Below are 20,884 nucleotides of genomic sequence, written 5' to 3'. Positions count from 1 at the left end.
GTGAGCTGAGGTCACGCCATTGCACTCCAGCCTGGGCAACAGAGTGAGACTCCGTCTCAAAAAAAAAAAGAAAATTATCAATGTTATATTCCTCAGCCTGAGGAGAAGGCAAAAAAAACTTTTACTTATTAATATTGTGTTAGATACTTTCTTCACTTTATCTATTTTTTTTTTTTTTTTGAGATACAGTCTCGCTGTGTCGTCCAGGCTGGAGTGCAGTGACACAATCTTGGCTCACTGCAAGCTCCTCCTCCAGGTTCACACCATTCTCCTGCCTCAGCCTCCCGAGTAGCTGGGACTACAGGCACCCGCCACCACGCCTGGCTAATTTTTTGTATTTTTAGTAGAGACGGGGTTTCACTGTATTGCCAGGATGGTCTTTATCTCCCGACCTCATGATCCGCCCGCCTCAGCCCCCCAAAGTCCTGGGATTACAGGGGTGAGCCACCGCGCCCGGTAGCACTTTATCTAATTTAATCCTCCTAACAGCCTATTGGGTGGAACAGAACTTTAGCAACCTCTGCTTAAGATTGTTGGATAAAATAGTGTTTTGTTTGTTTGCTTTTTAGTATAGCTATGTCTCGAACATTATATGGGACATATTTATGCATTAAAAAGTATTCATCTTTGATCTGAAATTCAGATTTAACTGGACATCCTGTTTGTTTGTTTGTGCTAAATCTGGTAACTCTACCTATTTCTTTTATCCATTATCTTAAGAAATTACTTTCCTTCAAAACATATCGCACAACTTTAATTTTCTAGCTAATATTATTTTGTCTTGCTAATGATGTTCAGATTGTCAGAGAAACCAAAAGGAACCAATGTTTTAGATAGGTTTTTTTTGGTTTTGTTTTTGTCTTTGTTTTTTTGAGACGGAGTTTCGCTCTGTTGCTCATGCTGGAGTTCAGTGGCGCGATCTTGACTCACTGCAACCTCCGCCTCCCAGATTCAAGGCATTCTCCTGCCTCGGCCTCCTGAGTAGCTGGGACTGCAGGCACGTTCCACCATGCCCAGCTAATTTTTGTATTTTATTTTAGTAGAGACAGGGTTTCACCATGTTGGCCAGGATGGTCTCAATCCCTTGACTTCGTGATCCGCCCACCTCGGCCTCCCAAAGTGCTGGGATTACAGGCGTGAGCCACTGCACCCAGCCCCGATAGCTTTTATAGGAATCTACTGAAGGAACTATAGGATAAATTCCAGGAGTTTAACTTCTACTATTCCCAAATGTATCTATGAGTCTCAAATCCTCAATCCTAATTTTAATTAAGAATTGTTTACGAAAAAAAGAATTGCTTAGGTCTCTTTACAAATGAACCTTGTGAATAGATATGTTGGTGATATCTTACAATGGGAATTGTAAAATTTTAGAACTAGATATAGAACTAGAAAGAACTTGCAGAGATCACTAGTTCTTAGTGTTCCCAGAAACTAACTCTGAAACTTAAGCATGAACTGGTGTCTCTAGGCAATAGAGGACTTTGTAGACAGGGATTCTTGTACCTACTGCCTGGGGGTTGTCAACGTGCTTCAGTTTTCCCCTTGTCTTCCCTATGCTCCCTCCCAGATACCTCTTCTGTTTTTCTTAGGCTTTAAATCTTATCTATGGCTCCAAAGTGTCTGCAATAAAAGTCAAACAGAAGAGGGAGAGTGATATGGATCAATTAGAGATTAATATAAACATGCCCCAGACATGGGGAAATCCCCTTGGTGAAAACTGTGAAAGGCTTGGGGAACAATAGTTCATTCCAACATGGCAGAAAGAGGGAAAGGCAAGACAGCCTTCTTGCAGGGGATGGACATAAAGTTATTCATAGTTATTCCAAGACCAGTAGGATTCAAGGTTACAAATGCTAAAGAAGAAGGAGCAAATGCCAAGTTGTCAGCACTTGATCTTGTAGTGAATACGTACTCTTGCCTCTGTTGTGAAGCAAGAAACTTAGACTAGCTGAAATATTTTTTAGAAGACTTGCTCCTACAACGAGGGCAACCAGACTTCAGAAAGGCTGTTCCATACAAGCAGATAGCACGTATCTAGAAATGCAGCAATGGCTTTAAGACCTAAGAATGTGGTATCTCTCTATGAGTATACAGAGAACAGTGCCAGGAGGGCCCAATATATGGTAGTTGATCATTAAATGTTTATTGAATGAAAACTCCAAGGTCAGATTCTGTGTTACTTTTCTTGCTTTGTCATAGCTATTTCTTTCTTCTTTTTTTTTTTTTTTTGGCATAACTGTACCTATGTCCTATTTTTCCCATCTGTGTTGAGTAAAAATGAAATAAAACAAGAAATCATGAGATCTGCCTCTCAAGGAAGTGTACCGGAAAGCTGAAGTTTGCGTTAGATGTACTTTTGATACCTGAGATTCTGAGCCACTGCCAGTACTTCAGTTTCAGTACTCGTCATCTCTTTGTATAACAGCCTCCTTACTAGTTACTATAGTGTAGTCAGTAATCTCTTTAAAATCCAAATTCGATCATGTTATTACTGTGCATAACCTACCAGCTCTCTGGGGTACTCAGAAGAAAGTCCAGGCTGGGTGCGGTGGCTCAGGCCTGTAATCACAACACTTTGGGAGGCCAAGGCGGTCGGATCACCTGAGGTCAGGAGCTCGAGACCAGCCTGGCCAATAGGGTGAAACCCCATCTCTACTAAAAATACAAAAATTAGCTGGGCATGGTGGCAGGTGCCTGTAATCCCAGCTGCTTGGGAGGCTGAGGCAGGGGAATTGCTTCAACCTGGGAGGCGGAGGTTGCAGTGAGCTGAGACCATGCCACTGCATTCCAGACAGAGCAAGACTCTGTCTTAAAAAAAAAAAAAGTCCAAACTCCTTGACCTGTCATACCTGGCATGCTTGGATATTTGTGATATTATCCCTGCTCTCCTAGCCTCTTCTCACCCCTTGGCACTCTCCACTGCAGTCATGCTGAAATCACAAACACACCATACTCTCCTTCAAGCCCATGCTCACACTGTACCCTCAACCTATCACACTCTTTAATTTTATCTCTCTCCGTTTTACTTTGTTAGAGTGACTACTACTTAAAGAGGAAGTCTGCCTAGACACTTTCACACCCGTACTACCTCTTGCCTGAATTATGTGTCTCTCCCCACGTCCCTGCTTCAAGACCAGAAGTTGTGCACCGCCTGACCCTGGGTGGCACCAGTTCCATAAACCCCAATGTGCATGCAGTCGGACGCAATCTGCACAGTCATATGCAGTGTCCCCACAGGAAGTTATGAGTCTTACAAGTTTCCTATGCTTCCTCTCTAATGGACAGTAAATACTCAGGAAAGCATGGTTATTTCTCAGGGTTGGAAAGAACAAGAGCAGAGGAACATTTAAGCTGGACCTTGAAGGGTGTGTCAACAGACAGAAAAGGTAAATAACATATTTCAAGCAGAGAAAATTACAAGAAAAAGAATGCAGAGGTAGTCTGGTGTGACCAGATTAGATAGGAATAAGTAAATGGAAATTAAGATAAATTATGTAAAGCCTTGAGTACTACATTAATGAATATGAATTTTATTCTATTGGCAGAAAGCCATTCAAGAGTTTTGAGCACTACAATGACATAATCCAGTCTGTTGTTTTTTTTTTGTTTTGTTTTGTTTTTTGAGACGGAGTCTCGCTGTCACCTAGGCTGGAGTGTAGTGGCGCGATCTTGGCTCACTGCAAGCTCTGCCTCCCGGGCACCCCTGATATTGGACTACAGGCCCCACCACCACCCCGGCTAATTTTGTATTTTATAGAGACGGGGTTTCACCTGTTACCAGGATGGTCGGCTCTGACCCGTGATCCCCCCCCGGCCTCCAAATCTGGATTACAGGCTGACCACCCCCCGGCAACACTGTTTAAATGTATTTTCTACTGATGTTAATGCTTATTTTTAAATTTTTATTATTTCAAAGAAAAATCAGATAAGTGAAAGCTTACTATGATACTACTCATTAGAGTTAACCACTATTAATAGTTTGGTATAATGCTCCATTTTTTTTTCCTATGCAGCACATGTGCGTGTGTGTATGTGTTTCTGTTTTTTGTTCCTTTGTTTGTTTTGAGACAGAGTTTCGCTCCTATTGCCCGGGCTGGAGTGCAATGGAGTGATCTTGGCTCACCGCAACCTCCACCTCCCGAGTTCAAGCGATTCTCCTGCCTCATCCTCCCGAGTAGCTGGGATTACACGTATGCGCCACCATGCCCAGCTAATTTTTTATATTTTTAGTAGAGTCAGGGTTTCTCCATGTTAATCAGGCTGATCTCCAACTCTTGACCTCAGGTGATCCACCCGCCTCAGCCTCCCAAGGTGTTGGATTACAGGCGTGAGCCACCGCACCCGGTGTGTGTATGTGTTTCTGTATAATTCATTTATTTATAAGAATTAAGGGACCAGGTGTGGTGGCTCACACCTGTAATCTCAGCACTTTGGGAGGCCAAGGTGGGCAGATCCCCTGACATCAGGAGTTTGAGAGCAGCCTGACCAACACGGCAAAACCCCATCTCTACAAAATATACAAAAATTAGCCAGGCGTGGTGGTGTGCATCTGTAGTCCCAGCTACTTTAGAGGCAGAGGCACTAGAATTGCTGGAACTGGGAGGTGGAGGTTGCAGTGAGCTGAGATCCTGCCATTGCACTCCAGCCTGCATGATAGAGCAAGACTCTGTCTCAGGAAAAAAAAAAGGAATTAAGTCCGGGCACAGTGGCTCATGCCTGTAATCCCAGCACTTTGGAAGACGGGGGCAGGTGAATCGCTTGATCTCAAGAGTTTGGGACCAGTCTGGGCAATAAAGCGAAACACTGTCTCTACAAAAAACACACACTTCAAGACCAGGGTGAGCACCTGTAGTCCTAGCTACTGGGGAGGCTGAGGTGGGCGAATCACTTGAGCTCCAGAAGTTGAGGCTGCAGTGAGCTGAGATCGTGCAACTGCACGCCAGCCTGGGTAACAGCAAGACCCTGTCTCAAAAAAAAAAATTGGCCGGGCGCGGTGGCTCACGCCTGTAATCCAGCACTTTGGGAGGCCGAGGGTGGCAAATCACAGGGTCAGGAGATCCAGACCATCCTGGCTAACATGGCGAAACCCCATCTACTAAAAAAATTAGCCAGGACTGGTGGCGGGCGCCTGTAGTCCCAGCTACTCGGGAGGCTGAGGCAGGAGAATGGTGTGAGCCCAGGAGGCGGAGCTTGCAGTGAGCCGAGATCGGGCCACTGCACTCCAGCCTGGGCAACAAAGCGAGACTCCATCTCAAAAAAAAAAAAAAAAAATTAGATCATTCTAAACGTACTTTTTGCCACTGCCTTTTTTGAAGTAATGGTGGCTATCTTGTATGAGAAAGCAAACCACGCAAATCTTATCAACCACAGTAAAAACATGAATGTGTGTGAATATACTTTGCTAACAATCAACACAGAAATGGTATTCTGTTTCACTTATGAGCTTGCATAATTAAAAAGAGATGAATATCAGTTTGGGCGGGGCTCTAACAAAAAGGTACTCTTTATATAATTATAATAGCAGGAATAAAAATTAGTTATTCAAGAGAGGTCAATTTAGCAATTCTTTTTGAAATTTAAAATACATGTAACTTTGAACTAGCAATTTCATATCTACAAGTTTTTTCTACAAAATACCCTCAGAAATTCACAAAGAAATGGAGGCTAGGCACACTGGCTCACACCTGTAATCCCAGTGTTTTGGGAGGCTGACATGGGAGGATCGCTTGAGCCTGAAAGTTTGAGACTAGCCTGGGCAACATAGTGAGACCCTGCCTCTACTAAAAATATAAAAATTAGCTAAGCATGGTGACGCACACGTGTAATCCCAGCTACTCAGGAGGCTGAGGCAGGAGAATCACTTGAACCTGGGAGATGGAGGTTGCAGTGAGCCAAGATTACACCATTGTACTCCATCCTGGGTTACAGAGTGAGACTCCATCTCTAAATAAATAAATAAATAAACAAAAAGGAATTCACAAGGATAAATGGACAAGTATGTTTATTGCAGCATTATTTGTAATAGCAAAGCAACCTAAAAGGACAGTAAATTATGGGATTCCCAGACACATTACATACCATTGTGCAGCATATCTGAATGTACTGATGTAAATAATTTCCATGATATATTGTTGGGTGAGAAAAATATCAAAATGCTGAAATGATATATGTGTTGATATGATGCCATTTTTGTAAAATTATACATGTAGTCAAATAGAATGTGTCTATATTCATCTACAATGTGTGTACATAATATGTGTGCTAATATATACACATACTCAAAAGGTTTTTTTGTTTTTGCTTTTTTTTTTTGAGAGGGAGTCTCGCTCAGTCACTCAGGCTAGAGTGCAGTGGCGCAGTCTTGGCTCACTGCAAGCTCCGCCTCCCAGGTTCACGGCATGCTACTGCCTCAGCCTCCTGCGTAGCTGGGACTACAGGCGCCCGCCACAACGCCCAGCTAATTTTTTTGTATTTTTAGTAGAGACGGGGTTTCACCGTGTTAGGCAGGATGGTCTCCATCTCCTGACCTTGTGATCCGCCCGCCTCGGCTTCCCAAAGTGCTGGGATTACAAGCCTGAGCCACCACACCTGCCCTTTGCTTTTGTTTTGATTTGAGATAAGATCTTTCTCTGTTGCCTAGGGTGGAGTACAGTGGTGCAATCATGGCTTACTGCAAACTCAAACTCAAAGGCTCAAGCAATCCTCCCTAGTAGCCTCCCTAGCAGCCTCCCTAGTAGCTCTGGTTCCACCATGCCCAAGATGAGATTTTGCTTTGTTGCCCAGGCTGTTCTTGAACTCCTGGCCTCAGGTGATCCTCCTGCCTCAGCCTCCCAAAATTCTGGGATTACAGGTGTGAGCCACTGTGCACAGCCCATTCTCAAAATATTTAGCCACAATAAAACTTGACGTTGTTTTTTTGTTTGTTTGTTTTTTGAGACAGAGTTTTGCTCTTGTTGCCCAGGCTGGAGTACAATGGCTCCATCTTGACTCACTGCAACCTCCGCCTGCTGGGTTCAAGTGATTCTCCTTCCTCAGCCTCCCAAGTAGCTGGGATTACAGGCATGTGCCACCATGCCAGCTAATTTTGTATTATTAGTAGATATGGGGTTTCACCATGTTGGTCAGGCTGGTCTGGAACTCCTGACCTCAGGTGATCTGCCTGCCTCGGCCTCCCAAAGTGCTGGGATTACAGGCATGAGCCATCATGCCTGGCTTGATGTTTTCAAATCAATATATATTGTGATATTTCATTCTTTTTAATGGCTACAGAATATTTTATTGTATGACAACACCATTGATTTATTCTACATTTTTTTTTTTTGAGACGAAGTCTTGCTCTGTTGCCCAAGCTGGAGTGCAGTGCCGCAATCTCAACTCACTGTAACCTCTGCCTCCTGGGTTCAAAGAATTCTCCTGCCTTAGCCTGCCAAGTAGCTGGGATTACAGATGTCCACCACCAATGCCCAGCTAATTTTTTTTTTTTTTTTTTTTTAAATAGAGACGGGTTTTCACCATGTTGGCCAGGCTGGTCTCAAATTCCTGACCTCAGGTGATCCACCCGCATCGGCCTCCCAAAGTGCTAGGATTACAGGCATGAGCCACCACACCCGGCCAAGACAACAGTTTTTGTTGGTGGATTGGATATGGAAAGAGTGGGAAAGAGAAAAATCCTAAATAACTCCTAGCTTTTGGAATTGAGTGAATAGTGATGACATTTACTGAGATGTAAAAAACTAGAGAAGGAAAAGGTTTGGGAGTTTGAAAAATAAACAGGACTTCTCCTTTGGCTATGATTAATTTGAGAGGCTTTTTGACCACCCATGTACAAATAACACAGGCTATATATATATATATATGACTCTGATCGCTTCTCAGCCTTTTGGCCAAGATCAATTGACATATGACTCTGGAAGTCAGGCGGAAAGCCATCAGTGAAAAACTTAACTTACAAGACAGCCCATTATATTTTGGATAGCTCTAGTTATCAGAAAGTTCTTGCCATTATATTAAGGTGACTATAAATGTTATATAAATTTGATGCCCATTTCCATCTGTGGTTCCTGAAAAGTACATATTTTTCTAAGCACATCAAATATTGGAAGAGAGTTATCACATTTTCTCCCAGCATCTTTTATTTATTTATTTATTTTGAGACGGAGTTTCGCACTTTTTGCCTAGGCTGGAGTACAATGGTGCGATCTTGGCTTACCACAACCTCTGCCTCTCGGGTTCAAGTGATTCTCCTGCCTCAGCCTCCCGAGTAGCTGGGATTACAGGCATGCACCACCACACTCGGCTAATTTTGTATTTTTAGTGGAGATGCGTTTCTCCATGCTGGTCAGGCTGGTCTCAAACTCCCGACCTCAGGTGATCTGCCCCCGTCAGCCTCCGAAAGTGCTGGGATTACAGGCGTGAGCCACCGCACCCAGCCTACATCTTATATTTTCTAATCTAACCAATCTTAGTTTCTTCAGCTGTCCTTCAGGACCTGTTTCCAGACATGTCATCATCCTGGCTGGTCATATGCCTTTTCAGGTAGGATGCCAAGGACTAACATGACCCAAATAATACACAAAATGTAGGAGTATCATCCCTCGGATTTGCCATTCCTTCAGAAATATGGTTGACTTTTATAATTTATGTTTTCTTTTCTTTTCTTTTCTTTTTTGGAGACACGCCACCTTGCCCGGCTAATTTTTGTATTTTTAATAGAGACAGGATTTTACCATGTTGGCCAGGCTGGTCTCAAACTTCTGACCTCCAGTGTTCCGCCAATCTTGGCCTCCCGAAGTACTGGGATTACAGGCATGAGCCACCTTGCCCGGCCCTATTTTCTTTCTTATTTTCATGATTGTGTCAGAGTTCCTACCTGTGGCATACAAAGTCTCTTATTCTCCTTTTTTTTTTAATGGAGTTTTGCTCTTGTTGCCCAGGCTGGAGTGCAATGGCACAATCCTGGCTCACTGCAACCTCTGCCTCTGGGGTTCAAGCGATTCTCCTGTCTCAACCTCCCAAGTCGCTGGGATTCCAGGCATATGCCACCACGCCCGGCTAATTTTTGTATTTTTAGTACAGACAGGGTTTCACCATGTTGACCAGGCTGGTCTTGAACTCCTGACCTCAGGTGATCCACCCGCCTCGGCCTCCCAATGTGCTGGAATTATGGGCATTAGCCGCCAGGCCACGCCTGGCCACAATGTCTCTTCTTACTTTCTTCTTATCTGTTGTTGGATTTGGAAATTAAATAGCCAATTTAAGCTATCCGATGTTAACATTTTGCTTTATATGTTTGAGAGATTTTATAATAATTTAAAAGGAGAGGCAGGACCCAGTGGCTCACGCCTGTAATCCCAGCACTTTGGGAGGCCGAGGCAGGGAGATCACCTGAGGTCAGGAGTTGGAGAATAGACTGGCCAACACGGTGAAACCCTGTCTCTACTAAAAATACAAAAATTAGCCGGGCGTGGTGGCAGGCATCTGTAATCCCAGCTTCAAGGGAGGCTGAGGCAGGAGAATTGCTTGAATCCCGGAGGCAGCGGGTGCAGTAAGCCAAGATTGTGCCATTGTACTCCAGCCTGGGAGACAAGAGCTCCTTATCAAAAAACACTTCATCTCAAAAAAAAAAAAGGAGAGAGAAAGTGCTTCCTGAGAGGAACCAAAGTCTTCCTACGAATTATGCTTTGAATTCTAGCAAGAAATCCTGTTTTCTTTCCTTGTTTCCTCCTGCCTATATTCAAAATAAATGAGTTTCCCAAACAGTTGAGTGTCAGATGGGTGAGGTATTTCAGCCTTTTGCACAGGATCTTACTGGAGATTTTCTGAGATGTCTTGCTGAAATCAAGGTGCATGGTGTCTGTCTAAGGCAGTGGTTCTCAAACAGTGGTGATTTGCTCCCAGTGGACATTTGGCACTATCTGGAGATATTTTTGTTGTCATGATTTCAGGAAAGGGATTACATGCTTCTGGTGGAGAGAAGCCAGGGATTCTGCTAAACATTCTGTAATGCATGGGACAAGCCTCTGTAACAAATAATTGTCTGGCCCCATATGTCAGTAATATCCATATTTAGGACTATGGTATTTCTCTGATTTTATTAACTTTATGGGAAAAAGTTAGAAAAGTTTTAAACTTAATGAAATAATTTTGCTCCCAACTAATCACTGCTCTCTTTTTTTTTTTTTTTTGAGACAGAGTTTTGCTCTTGTTGCCCAGGCTAGAGTGCAATGGAACCATCTCAGCTCACTGCAACCTCTGCCTCCCGGGTTCAAGCAATTCTCCTGCCTCAGCCTCCCAAATAGCTGGGATTACAGGCATGTGCCACCACACCCAGTTAATTTTGTATTTTTAGTAGAGATGGGGTTTCTCCATGTTGCTCAGGCTGGTCTCGAACTCCATTGCTCAGGTGATCTGCCCGCCTCGGCCTCCCAAATTGCTGGGATTAGAGGTGTGAGCCACCGTGCCCGGCCTATCACTGCTCTCTTATTGCATACAAATCATCTGTTAATAATCTTTCTAGACTTTAGTAGGAAAATAATGAAGCACTGTTTTTTTCCACTTTTTAAAATGGAAAACTTTATATTTTTCTGTCATCATTCTCAATCTCCATAATTTTTTTAATATTAACAGTGCCCAATGATTAAATTTGGACACTATGTTCATATACTGTTATTTAAAGAAAAATTATACTTTCACCATATCTTATTTTCCTTTCTGGCCTTTTATTTCTCTTCCCCACGTTTATTCATTTGTTACAGTTGTAAGGTTTTTCTTGAGGAGGTAAGTAATCCTGCTTTTCTTCCATCATCTCTAAAAACCAAGTAAATACAATACAACTTAAACTAGAAGCTCTATTCTTATCTTTTAGGACCCCTAGTGAGACATGAGGCTATACTAATCATGTTGACTAGCTACTTATTAGTGAGAGAGATGGGGGCAGAAGTCACTGTCCTGTCACCAGGTAGATAAGAATGTGGGAGACAAGGAATGATGCTGTTCTCTGCACGTCCTCCACGTGAGGACATTGGAATCTTTTCCTGGGGCTGTGGTATTTCTTTTGTATTGACTGCAGCTGTCAGGATCAAAGAAGAACTAATGAGACAAAAGTAAATAGCTTCATTCTCAGGCTACCTGAGAGGAGCAATGTCTGATGGAGATTAAAAGATGAAAGGGGAGAAAAATTCTTTCTCAGCCATACCCAGATACAACTTCACATGCTTCTGATTCTTCAAATTCTATGTTAACCACTTAGAATCTAGTGGTAAAAATAACCTTTTCCTAATGCTTTTTTACTTATTACGTTTTCATTATTTTTAAGATAGAGGACAGTAATGTTTCCTGATCTCAGTGCTTTTATATTTAAAGCTAGAGATTTATTCAGCCAGCCAGTCATTTATTAAATTATATATTCACTATGTCTATATGTTCCAGACCCAAACATGAACTAAGGAAAGGCTCCAAAAACTTGGCAGTTTCAAGTATATATTTGAAAGAGGACTGATAAGTGAATATCTGATTAGTAGTTGAAATGTTATATAATTTGGCCAGGCATGGTGGCTCATGCCTGTAATCCCAGCACTTTGGGAAGCCGAGGTGGGTGGATCACCTGAGGTCGGGAGTTCAAGTCCAGCCTGGCCAACATGGTGAAACCCCATCTCTACTAAAAATATAAAAAAGTAGCTGGGCATGGTGGCGGGTGCTTGTAATCCCAGCTACTCTAGAGGCTGAGGCAGGAGAATCACTTGAATCCGGGAAATGGAGGTTGCAGTGAGCCAATATTGCGCCATTGCACTCTAACCTGGGCAACAAGAGTGTAATTCCATCTCAAAAAAAAAAAAAAGAACAATTATATAATTTTTCACCTTTCTACTGGGGTAATGACTACTTCACATGCATGGATCAGGAAGTATTTGTTTGGGCAGTACATCTGTAGAACCCTTGAAATTGCACAGAATAAAATAGCTAGCATTCTTCTTCTTCAGCCATAAGTCCACCTTCTAGAATTAGAAAACTGAGACACATGTTTAATGACTTAAGTTTTTGCAAAGTCTGTAACACAGTCTGTACCACAGTCTTTGCTGATACCTAGGTTTTCTAACTTCCAATTTTGTCTTTGTTCTAAAAACAGAGGTGAGAGAAGATTGCTTGCAGAAAACGCTTTCTGCCATTGTACCAAGTGCATTTCTATCAAGAAAGCCTCTGAAGCAACCAAGTTGGGATTCAGGGTTGGGATCGAGGAAAGCAATAGAAAGGCGAGATTTAAAAAGCACAGAATGCTTGGTGCGGTGCCTCATACCTGTATCCCAGCACTTGGGAGGCTGAGGTGGATGATCACCTGATGTCAGGAGTTCGAGATCAGCCGGACCAACATGGTGAAACCCCGTTTCTACCAAAAATACAAAAACTAAGGCCAGGAGTGGTGGCTCATGCCTGTAATCCCAGCACTTTGGGAGGCCGAGGCGGGCTGATAATGAGGTCAGGAGTTCGAGATCAGCCATGGGCAACATGGTGAAACCCCCTCTCTATTAATAATACAAAAATTAGCTGTGCATGGTGGCGGGTGCCTGTAATCCCAGCTACTCAGGAGACTGAGGCAGGAGAATCGCTTGAACCCAGGAGGCAGAAGTTGCAGTGAACTGAGATTGCACCACTGCACTCCAGCCTGGGCGACAGAGTGAGACTCTGTCTCAAAATAAATAAATAAATAAAATAATAATACAAAATAAATAATAAATAATTTAGTTCATCCCTCACCTGAGGGCTTACACTTGAACTAGCACCGGTGGTATTCGAAGACTGCTGCAGCATCCCCGAACTTGCTTTTCCAGTATTATCTCTTACTAGACTCCTGTAAGTGCCTTATTCCTCAGCTAAACTGATCTAAGCACCATTCCCCAGCCTTCCCACAAACTGCCTACCGCCAGACATGTGCCCAGGCCATTCCACCTTACTGAAATGCTCTTTTTTTTTTTCGTGAGATGTAGTTTCAGCTCTTGTTGCCCAGACTGGAGTACAATGGCGTGATCTCAGCTCACTGCAACCTCTGCTTCCCAGGTTCAAGCGATTCTCCTGCCTCAGTCTTCCCAGTTGCTGGGATTACAGGTCCGTGCCTCCACGTCCGGCTAATTTTTATATTTTTAGTAGAGACATGTTTCCCCATGTTGGCCAGGCTGGTCTTGAACCCCTGACCTCAAGTAATCCGCCTGCCTTGGCATCCCAAAGTGCTGGGATTAAAGGCGTGAGCCACCACGCCCAGCCAAAATGCTCTTTTCTAATTTTTTTTTTTTTTTTTTTTTTGAGATGGAGTCTCGCTCTGTCACCCAGGCTGGAGTGCAGTGGCGCGATCTCGGCTCACTGCAACCTCCGCCTCCCACGTTCACGCCATTCTCCTGCCTCAGCCTCCTGGGACTACAGGCACCCACCACAACACCCGGCTAATGTTTTTTTGTATTTTTAGTAGTGATGGGGTTTCACCCTGTTAGCCAGGATGGTCTCGATCTCCTGACCTCATGATCCACCCACCTCAGCCTCCCAAAGTGCTGAGATTACAGGCGTGAGCCCACCGTGCCCAACCCCTCTAATCTTTATCTCTTATCTACCCATGTTTCAAGATCCATTCTAAATACTAGCTTCAAGAAGCCTTTCTGGGTGTTTCCACATGAATAAAATCTCATGATTCTTGGCTTTTTTTTTTTTTTTTTTTTTTTAGCATTTTCTTATCTTGTGCCCTCCAGCACCAGATTATAACTTGAGGGTAGGGACTTTGAGTTTCCTGCCTAGTACAGCAGAGCGTTGTGCATTTTGTAGGCTTTCTCAATATGCATGCATATACATTTTAATTTTTTTCAATATCACCTTTAAAAAAAGTCTCATTCAGGCCGGGCGCGGTGGCTCAAGCCTGTAATCCCAGCACTTTGGGAGGCCGAGGCGGGCGGATCACGAGGTCAGGAGATCGAGACCATCCTGGCTAACACGGTGAAACCCCGTCTCTACTAAAAATACAAAAAAATTAGCCGGGCGTGTTGGCGGACGCCTGTAGTCCCAGCTACTCCGGAGGCTGAGGCAGGAGAATGGCATGAACCCGGGAGGCGGGGCTTGCAGTGAGCCGAGATCGCGCCACTGCACTCTAGCCTGGGGGACAGAGCAAGATTCCGTCTCAAAAAAAAAAAAAAAAAAATACAAAAAATTAGCTGGGCGTGGTGGTGGGTGCCTGTGGTCCCAGCTACTCGGGAGGTTGAGGAAGGAGAATGGCATGAACCTGGGAGGCGGAGCTTGCAGTGAGCCGAGATGGGGCCACTGCACTCCAACCTGGGTGACACAGCGAGACTCCATCTCAAAAAAAAAAAAAAAGAGTTGTATCTAAGGGACATATTCCTGGCTTTTAGTTGTCCTAGGGAGGTTCCTTTCTGTGCATGTCAGAAGATGACAGGCAAGAAAACAAAGTGGAAAACAATAAGGAAGTGAAGGTAACCCCTTGGTTACCCACTGGTTCACTCCTTGGAAATAGAAATGACTCAGGGAGGCAGAAGAGGATAAATAAACGCTGCCTTGAAATAGTCTCTATGCTTAGCTAGATTCTGTCTGCAGCTGCTTTCTGCAGAATCCTGCAAATTGGGTTTGTCATCTGACCGTGTCTCTCTCCTCCTGTGTCTCCACATCTATTTCAGGTCCCTGGGTTTGCTCATGTCTGTTGCCTTGGTTCTTCTGCTGTGTTCCTCTAACTGTGGGCAATGCCTCCATCCATTTCCAGAAGTAAATGTGTTGATGGCATTTTATCACCTGTGTAGTTCCTCTTTTGACTGTCTCAATTCTCTCTTTTTTTTTTTTTTTTTTCGAGACGGAGTCTTGCTCTAATGCCCAGGCTGCAGTGCAGTGGCATGATCTCAGCTGTGCATGGTGGCAAGCTCTGCCTCCTGGGTTCATGCCATTCTCCTGCCTCAGCCTCCCAAGTAGCTGGGACTACAGGCGCCCACCACCACGCCCGGCTAATTTTTTGTATTTTTTTTTTTTAGTAGACACGGGGTTTCACCATGTTAGCCAGGATGGTCTCAATCTCCTGACCTCGTGATCCACCCACCTCGGCCTCCCAAAGTGCTGGGATTACAGGCGTGAGCCCGCGCCTGGCCTTGACCGTCTCAATTCTCACCTATGTCTGTGCCTATTGTTTTTACCTTCGTCTTTTTTCTTTCTGCACCCTTTTGTTTCTGCTTCTGTCACTGCTTCTCTCTACCAGCTGGCTTTCTATGATGATGCCATCCCCATAGCAACCTCTCTCTGGGGAAGAATGAGGGGAAGGAAAAGAGAGAGCTAGAATAGATGGGCTAAAAGAAGCCAGATTGGAGTTGGAAGGTGACCTTTTGGATTGAGTCCTAGAACAGAGTACAGAGAAACTATGAAGACTGATACCAGCCAAGTTACACAAAACCCTGAGAAAACACAAATTGGGAGCCCAAATCCAGTCCCTGCTGGCAAAACTCATTCAGCAAATCCTTTCTCTTGTAAATTAACCTGTCATCTATTTTCCCCTTCTCTGTGATTCAGATTATTCTTTCTTTCTGTTTTTAGATCCCATGATTCTTTTTTTTTTTTTTTTTTTTTTTGAGACAGAGTTTCGCTCTTGTTGCCCAGGCTGGAGTGCAATGGCATGATCTCGGCTCACCGCAACCTCCACCTCCCAGGTCCAAGCAATTCTCCTGCCTCAGCCTCCCAAGTAGCTGGGATTACAAGCATGCGCCACCATGCTTGGCTTATTTCATATTTTTAGTAGAGACAGAGTTTCTCCATGTGGGTCAGGCTGGTCTCGAACTCCTGACCTCGGGTCATCCACCTGCCTCGGCCTCCCAAAGTGCTGGGATTACAGGCATGAGCCACTGTGCCCAGCCAGATCTCATGATTCTTAAACATGTATAGTTCTTTTTTTCTTTTTAAAGCTGGTCAAGTGAAGCAGTGTGAGTGGAAAAGGAATGAAGAAATTCATAACTGGTTGTGGTCAGTTGGTTGTAAACGCCACTGTACTCAGACCAGCCACATGTATATTTTCTTTTAAAACTTATGAATATTCACATTGTAACCACAAGGTCTTTCTTTTGATGTACTATAGTTTTTTCACTAAGATTAGTTCTGGACACCATACTTTGAGTGGTACATGAAATACACTTGGAATGGCCTTAGGAAAAGACAATAAAGAAAAAAACCAACGTGAAATGATATTATCCACTCTCATTTAGGATCAGAATGTTAGATAAGAGATTTCATAATTTCATAAGGATGATTTTTTCTTTTTTTCGTTTCTTTTTTTTTTTTTTTTTTTTTTTTTTTTTTTACCAACAATGGGATTTGTTCCATGTAGGGAAAGGTTAGTGAATGAGTTGAAGCAATGGAAAAAAAATTTTTTTTTTGAGACGGAATCTTGCTCTGTCACCCAGGCAGAATGCAGTGGCTAGATCTTGGTTACTGCAACCTCCGCCCCCTGGGTTCATGCAGTTCTCCTGCCTACCCTCCCGAGTAGCTGGAATTACAGGTGCACACCACCACGCTTGGCTAATTTTTGTATTCCTTTAGTAGAGATGGGATTTCACCATGTTGGCCAGGCTGGTCTGGAACTGCTGACCTCAGGTGATCCACCCACCTTAGCCTCCCAAAGTGCTGGGATTACAGGCGTGAGCCACTGTGCCCGGCCAGCAATGGAAAAATTCTGCTCAGAAATCTGTTTATTTTATTTATTTATTTTTTTTGAGACAGAGTCTTGCTCTGTCGCTTAGGCTGGAGCGCAATGGGGCAATTTTGGTTCACTGCAACCTCCGCCTCCCGGGTTCAAGCGATTCTCCTGCCTCAGCCTCCTGAGTAGCTGGGAACACAGGTGCATGCTACCACACCCGGCTAATTTTTGTATTTTTAGTAGAGACGGGGTTTCACCATGTTGGCCAAGCTGGTCTTGAACTTCTGACCTCCTGATCCGCCCGCCTCAGCTTCCCAAAGTGCTGCGATTACAGGCGTGAGCCACCGTGCCTGGCGAGTTTGCATTTCTAACAGGATCCTAGGAGATGCTGATGCTGCTGGTCCATGGACCACAATTTCAGTAGCACTAGTCTAGATGATCTCCAAGTCAAGCAATACAGTTGATAAACATAGTGCATAAATATGTGGATATTTTGTTGTTCATTGATTAAAAATAACTTTCCTGTTGCGCATGGTGGCTCACGCCTGTAATCCCACCACTTTGGGAGGCCAAGGCGGGCGGATCACGAGGTCAGGAGTTCGAGACCTGCTTGGCCAACATGGTGAAACCCTGTCTCTACTAAAAATACAAAAAATTAGCAGGGAGTGTTGGTGAGTGCCTGCAATCCCAGCTACTCGGGAGGCTGAGGCAGGAGAATCGCTTGAACCCAGAGGCGAAGGTTGCGATGAGCGGAGATCACATGGTAGCACTCCAGCCTGGGTGACAAAGCAAGACTCTGTCTGAAAAAAAAAACAAAAACTTTCCTTTGGGAATGGAAGAGCAGGAATGAGCTAAATCAAGTTGGTTTTGTTTTTCTCTGCCATTTCCAAGCTGTGATAGCTATCTGACTCCTTTGTTTGTTTTGTAAAATGACCAACCTTCCAGGTTTGTCCAGAGCCTTTCAGTGCTAAAACTGAAATAGTTCTGGACAAACGGGATGATTGGGTGACCTCTTCACTCATCGAGGCCAGTGAAATCAAAGGAATATGTAAGCATAAATGAACTTGGCTAGGAATTAGGAAATGCAGTTTCTAGTCCTAATTCACAACTTATTAATATTATGACCTTGGCCGGGCGCGGTGGCTCATGCCTGTAATCCCAGCACTTTGGGAGGCTGAGGCAGGTGGATCATGAGGTCAGGAGATCGAGACCATACTGGCTAATACATTAAAACTCCGTCTCTACTAAAAATACAAAAAATTAGCCAGGCATGGTGGCGGGCACCTGTAGTCCCAGCTACTCGGGAGGCTGAGGCAGGAGAATGGCATGAACCCAGGAGGCGGAGCTTGCAGTGAGCCAAGATCCTGTCACTGCACTCCAGCCTGGGTGACAGAGCGAGACTCCATCTCAAAAAAAAAAAACAAGATATTATGACCTTAAATTGGCCATTTAAATTATCTTTCAGTTTTTACACCTGTAAAATGGCGATAATATTATCTACTTTACTTCACACTAAAGTTTGAAGATCAACTTAAATAATGTATTTAAAAGATTTTTATTAAAATACCGTACACATATTAAGACAAAGATGTAGCCCACCTGTTTCTGTTTAGAATTTACTATTTACTGCCAAAAAATAACAACCCAGGCCGGGCGCGGTGGCTCATGCCTGTAATCCCAGTGCTTTGGGAGGCCGAGGTTGGTGGATCATCTGAGGTCGGGAGTTCAGCACCAGCCTGGCCAACATGGTGAAACCCCATCTCTACTAAAAATTCAAAAACATTAGCCAGGCATGGTGGTGGACGCCTGTAATCCCAGCTACTTGGGAGACTGAGGCACAAGAATTGCTTGATCCCAGGAGGCGGAGGTTGCAGTGAGCTGAGATGGGCACCACTGCACTCCAGCCTGGGTGACAGAGCAAGACTCTGTCTCAAAAAAAAAAAAAAAAAAAAAAAAAAAAAAAAAAAAGGCCCAAAGGCATTCTCTTTCTTTTTTATTTTTTATTTTATTATTATTATTTTTTTTTTGAGACGGAGTCTGGCTCTTTCACCCAGGCTGGAGTGCAGTGGCGCGATCTCGGCTCACTGCAGGCTCCGCCCCCCGGGGTTCACGCCATTCTCCTGCCTCAGCCTCCCGCGTAGCTGGGACTACAGGCGCCTGCCACCTCGCCCGGCTAATTTTTTGTATTTTTAGTAGAGACGGGGTTTCACCGTGTTAGCCAGGATGGTCTCGATCTCCTGACCTCGTGATCCGCCCGCCTCGGCCTCCCAAAGTGCTGGGATTACAGGCGTGAGCCACCGCGCCCGGCCCCCCTCAAGCATTTATCCTTTGAGTTACCCCCTCATCCTTTTAGACCCTCAGACAACTCAGTCGGCTGACCAATCCTTCCTGAGAAATAAATGTTCTTTTTTACCCTTTTTTATGTCTTCCTGAGGAAGGCTGAGGGTGAAAGAAGCACATTAGACTCAGAATAGCTGCTGAGTAAGAAAGCCGGTGGGAAAACGGAGAATTTCCTGGAGGCATGGGAGGGGCATGCTGTAATGAGTGGGAATGTCACAGGCACTGTTTCAAAAAGAGTGGATAAAAGCCTGAGAATGCGGCTGTAAGGGCTACTGGAAGGCTCCTCCGGCAGGGGACAGGATGTGAGCCCCTGGAATAGACTCATAAAAGAAAATGTTAGCACATACCATTGAATTCGCTGCGACACATGAGAAAATATGGGAAAGCAGGAGAGTGGAAGAAAATGTAAAGACCCCCCTCCTCCCCAGACAGTATGCTGTGTAGTGGGGGAGAGTGGAAAATCAGTCCAAGAAAAGTAGGCAAACGGACCCAAAGATGAAGAGGAAGAAAAGAAACAGCAACACGGAAAAAAAAAAAGCCACCAGATTTGTTGCAACGTTGATGTAAACCTGGCTCTCTTCCTGAGCCAGTGACCCAGGGTTTCCACTTCCCTTTACTGTCATCTTGCTCAAGTCTAGAAGCTGAACTATCATCATCAACTCGACATGAGGGGATAAGCTCTGGATCCACTCATCAGATGCTCATCAGACGTTCCAATTACAAAACTGCACCTCTTCGTAGTGCTGGGGCGGTTAGAATGGAAACAGTTCAAGAAAAAAAAACATTGTTTTCTAGTGGTGATAGAATTGAGGGTGAGTTCTTCCCTCCTTTATTTGTGTCTTTTTTTTTCTTCTTTACTGAAGTACATATACAATAAACCAGATAAAAATGCACTAATATGGAGTTTACAGTTGGGTGAATATTTATATCTGTATTCACAGGCATAACCATTAACCAGATCAAGATCTAGATTTTTTTTTTTTTTTGCACCACCATGCCCAGCCCATCATTCTTAATTATACTTTGAGATGGAGTCTTGCACTGTCGCCCAGGCTGGAGTGCAATGGCGTCATCAGCTCACCGCAACCTCCGCCTCCCGGGTTCAAGTGATTGTCCTGCCTCAGCCTCCGCAGTAGCTGGGATTACAGGCACGCGCCACTACGCCCGGCTAATTTTGTATTTTTAGCAGAGATGGGGTTTCTCCATATTAGTCAGGCTGGTCTCGAACTCCTAACCTCAGGTGATCCGCCCCCCTCAGTCTCCTGAAGTGCTGGGATTACAACTTACTCGGTGAGCCACCGAGCCTGGCAAAATCTAGATTCTTTAACATTTCTTGCTCCTCAAAAAGGCTCCTTGTGCCGGTTCCAGTCTACAGCCGCCCTTGCCAGAAGAAACCAAGATTTTTTTTTTTATTTTTCGAGATGGAGTCTTGCTCTGTCCACCCAGGCTGGAGTGCACTGGTGTGATCTCAGCTCATTGCAACCTCCGCCTCCCGAGTTCAAGCCATTCTCCTGCCTCAGCCTCCCGAGCAGCTGGGATTACAGGTATGAGCCACCACTCCCAGCTAGAAATCATGATTTTAATTTCTGTCATCATCAATGAATTTTGTTGTTCTTGACCTTTAAGTGGAACCATACAGTATGTACTCTTTTGTGCTCAGATGCTTTTTCACTGAGCATCGTGTCTACGAGTACTATGTGGTTGTGTTGGTAGTTCATTCCTTCTTACCGCTGAGTAGTATTCCACCTTTGGCTATGCCAACATTTATTTATCTATTCTCCCGCTGATGTACGCATCATTGTTTCCAGTTTTGAGCTATTATAAACATTCCTGTCATTTGCTTAATGTATGAATATTTTTCTCTTGGGTGTATAATTAAGAATGAGA

At 44.2% G+C, this 20,884-nt stretch overlaps 1 protein-coding gene across 1 annotated transcript in view; it reads left to right on the top strand.

The window, feature by feature from the left end:
* Positions 1 to 19,197: 19,197 nt before the first annotated feature.
* LOC116473907 (large ribosomal subunit protein uL23-like) overlaps positions 19,198 to 20,884 on the top strand; it is a 37,193-nt gene continuing 35,506 nt past the window's right edge. Inside the window, exons 1-2 of the mRNA XM_058442081.1 lie at positions 19,198 to 19,259; positions 20,658 to 20,731. Coding sequence (XP_058298064.1) covers positions 19,198 to 19,259; positions 20,658 to 20,731 — 136 coding nt within the window. The remainder of the gene's footprint in view (positions 19,260 to 20,657; positions 20,732 to 20,884) is intronic.

The sequence above is a fragment of the Hylobates moloch genome, unplaced genomic scaffold (genome assembly GCF_009828535.3).
Source record: "Hylobates moloch isolate HMO894 unplaced genomic scaffold, HMol_V3 SCAFFOLD_8, whole genome shotgun sequence".
Classification (NCBI taxonomy): Eukaryota; Metazoa; Chordata; class Mammalia; order Primates; family Hylobatidae; genus Hylobates; species Hylobates moloch.
The sequence above is the reverse complement of the archived record's forward strand: the minus strand, read 5'-3'. Positions and strand labels throughout refer to the sequence as shown.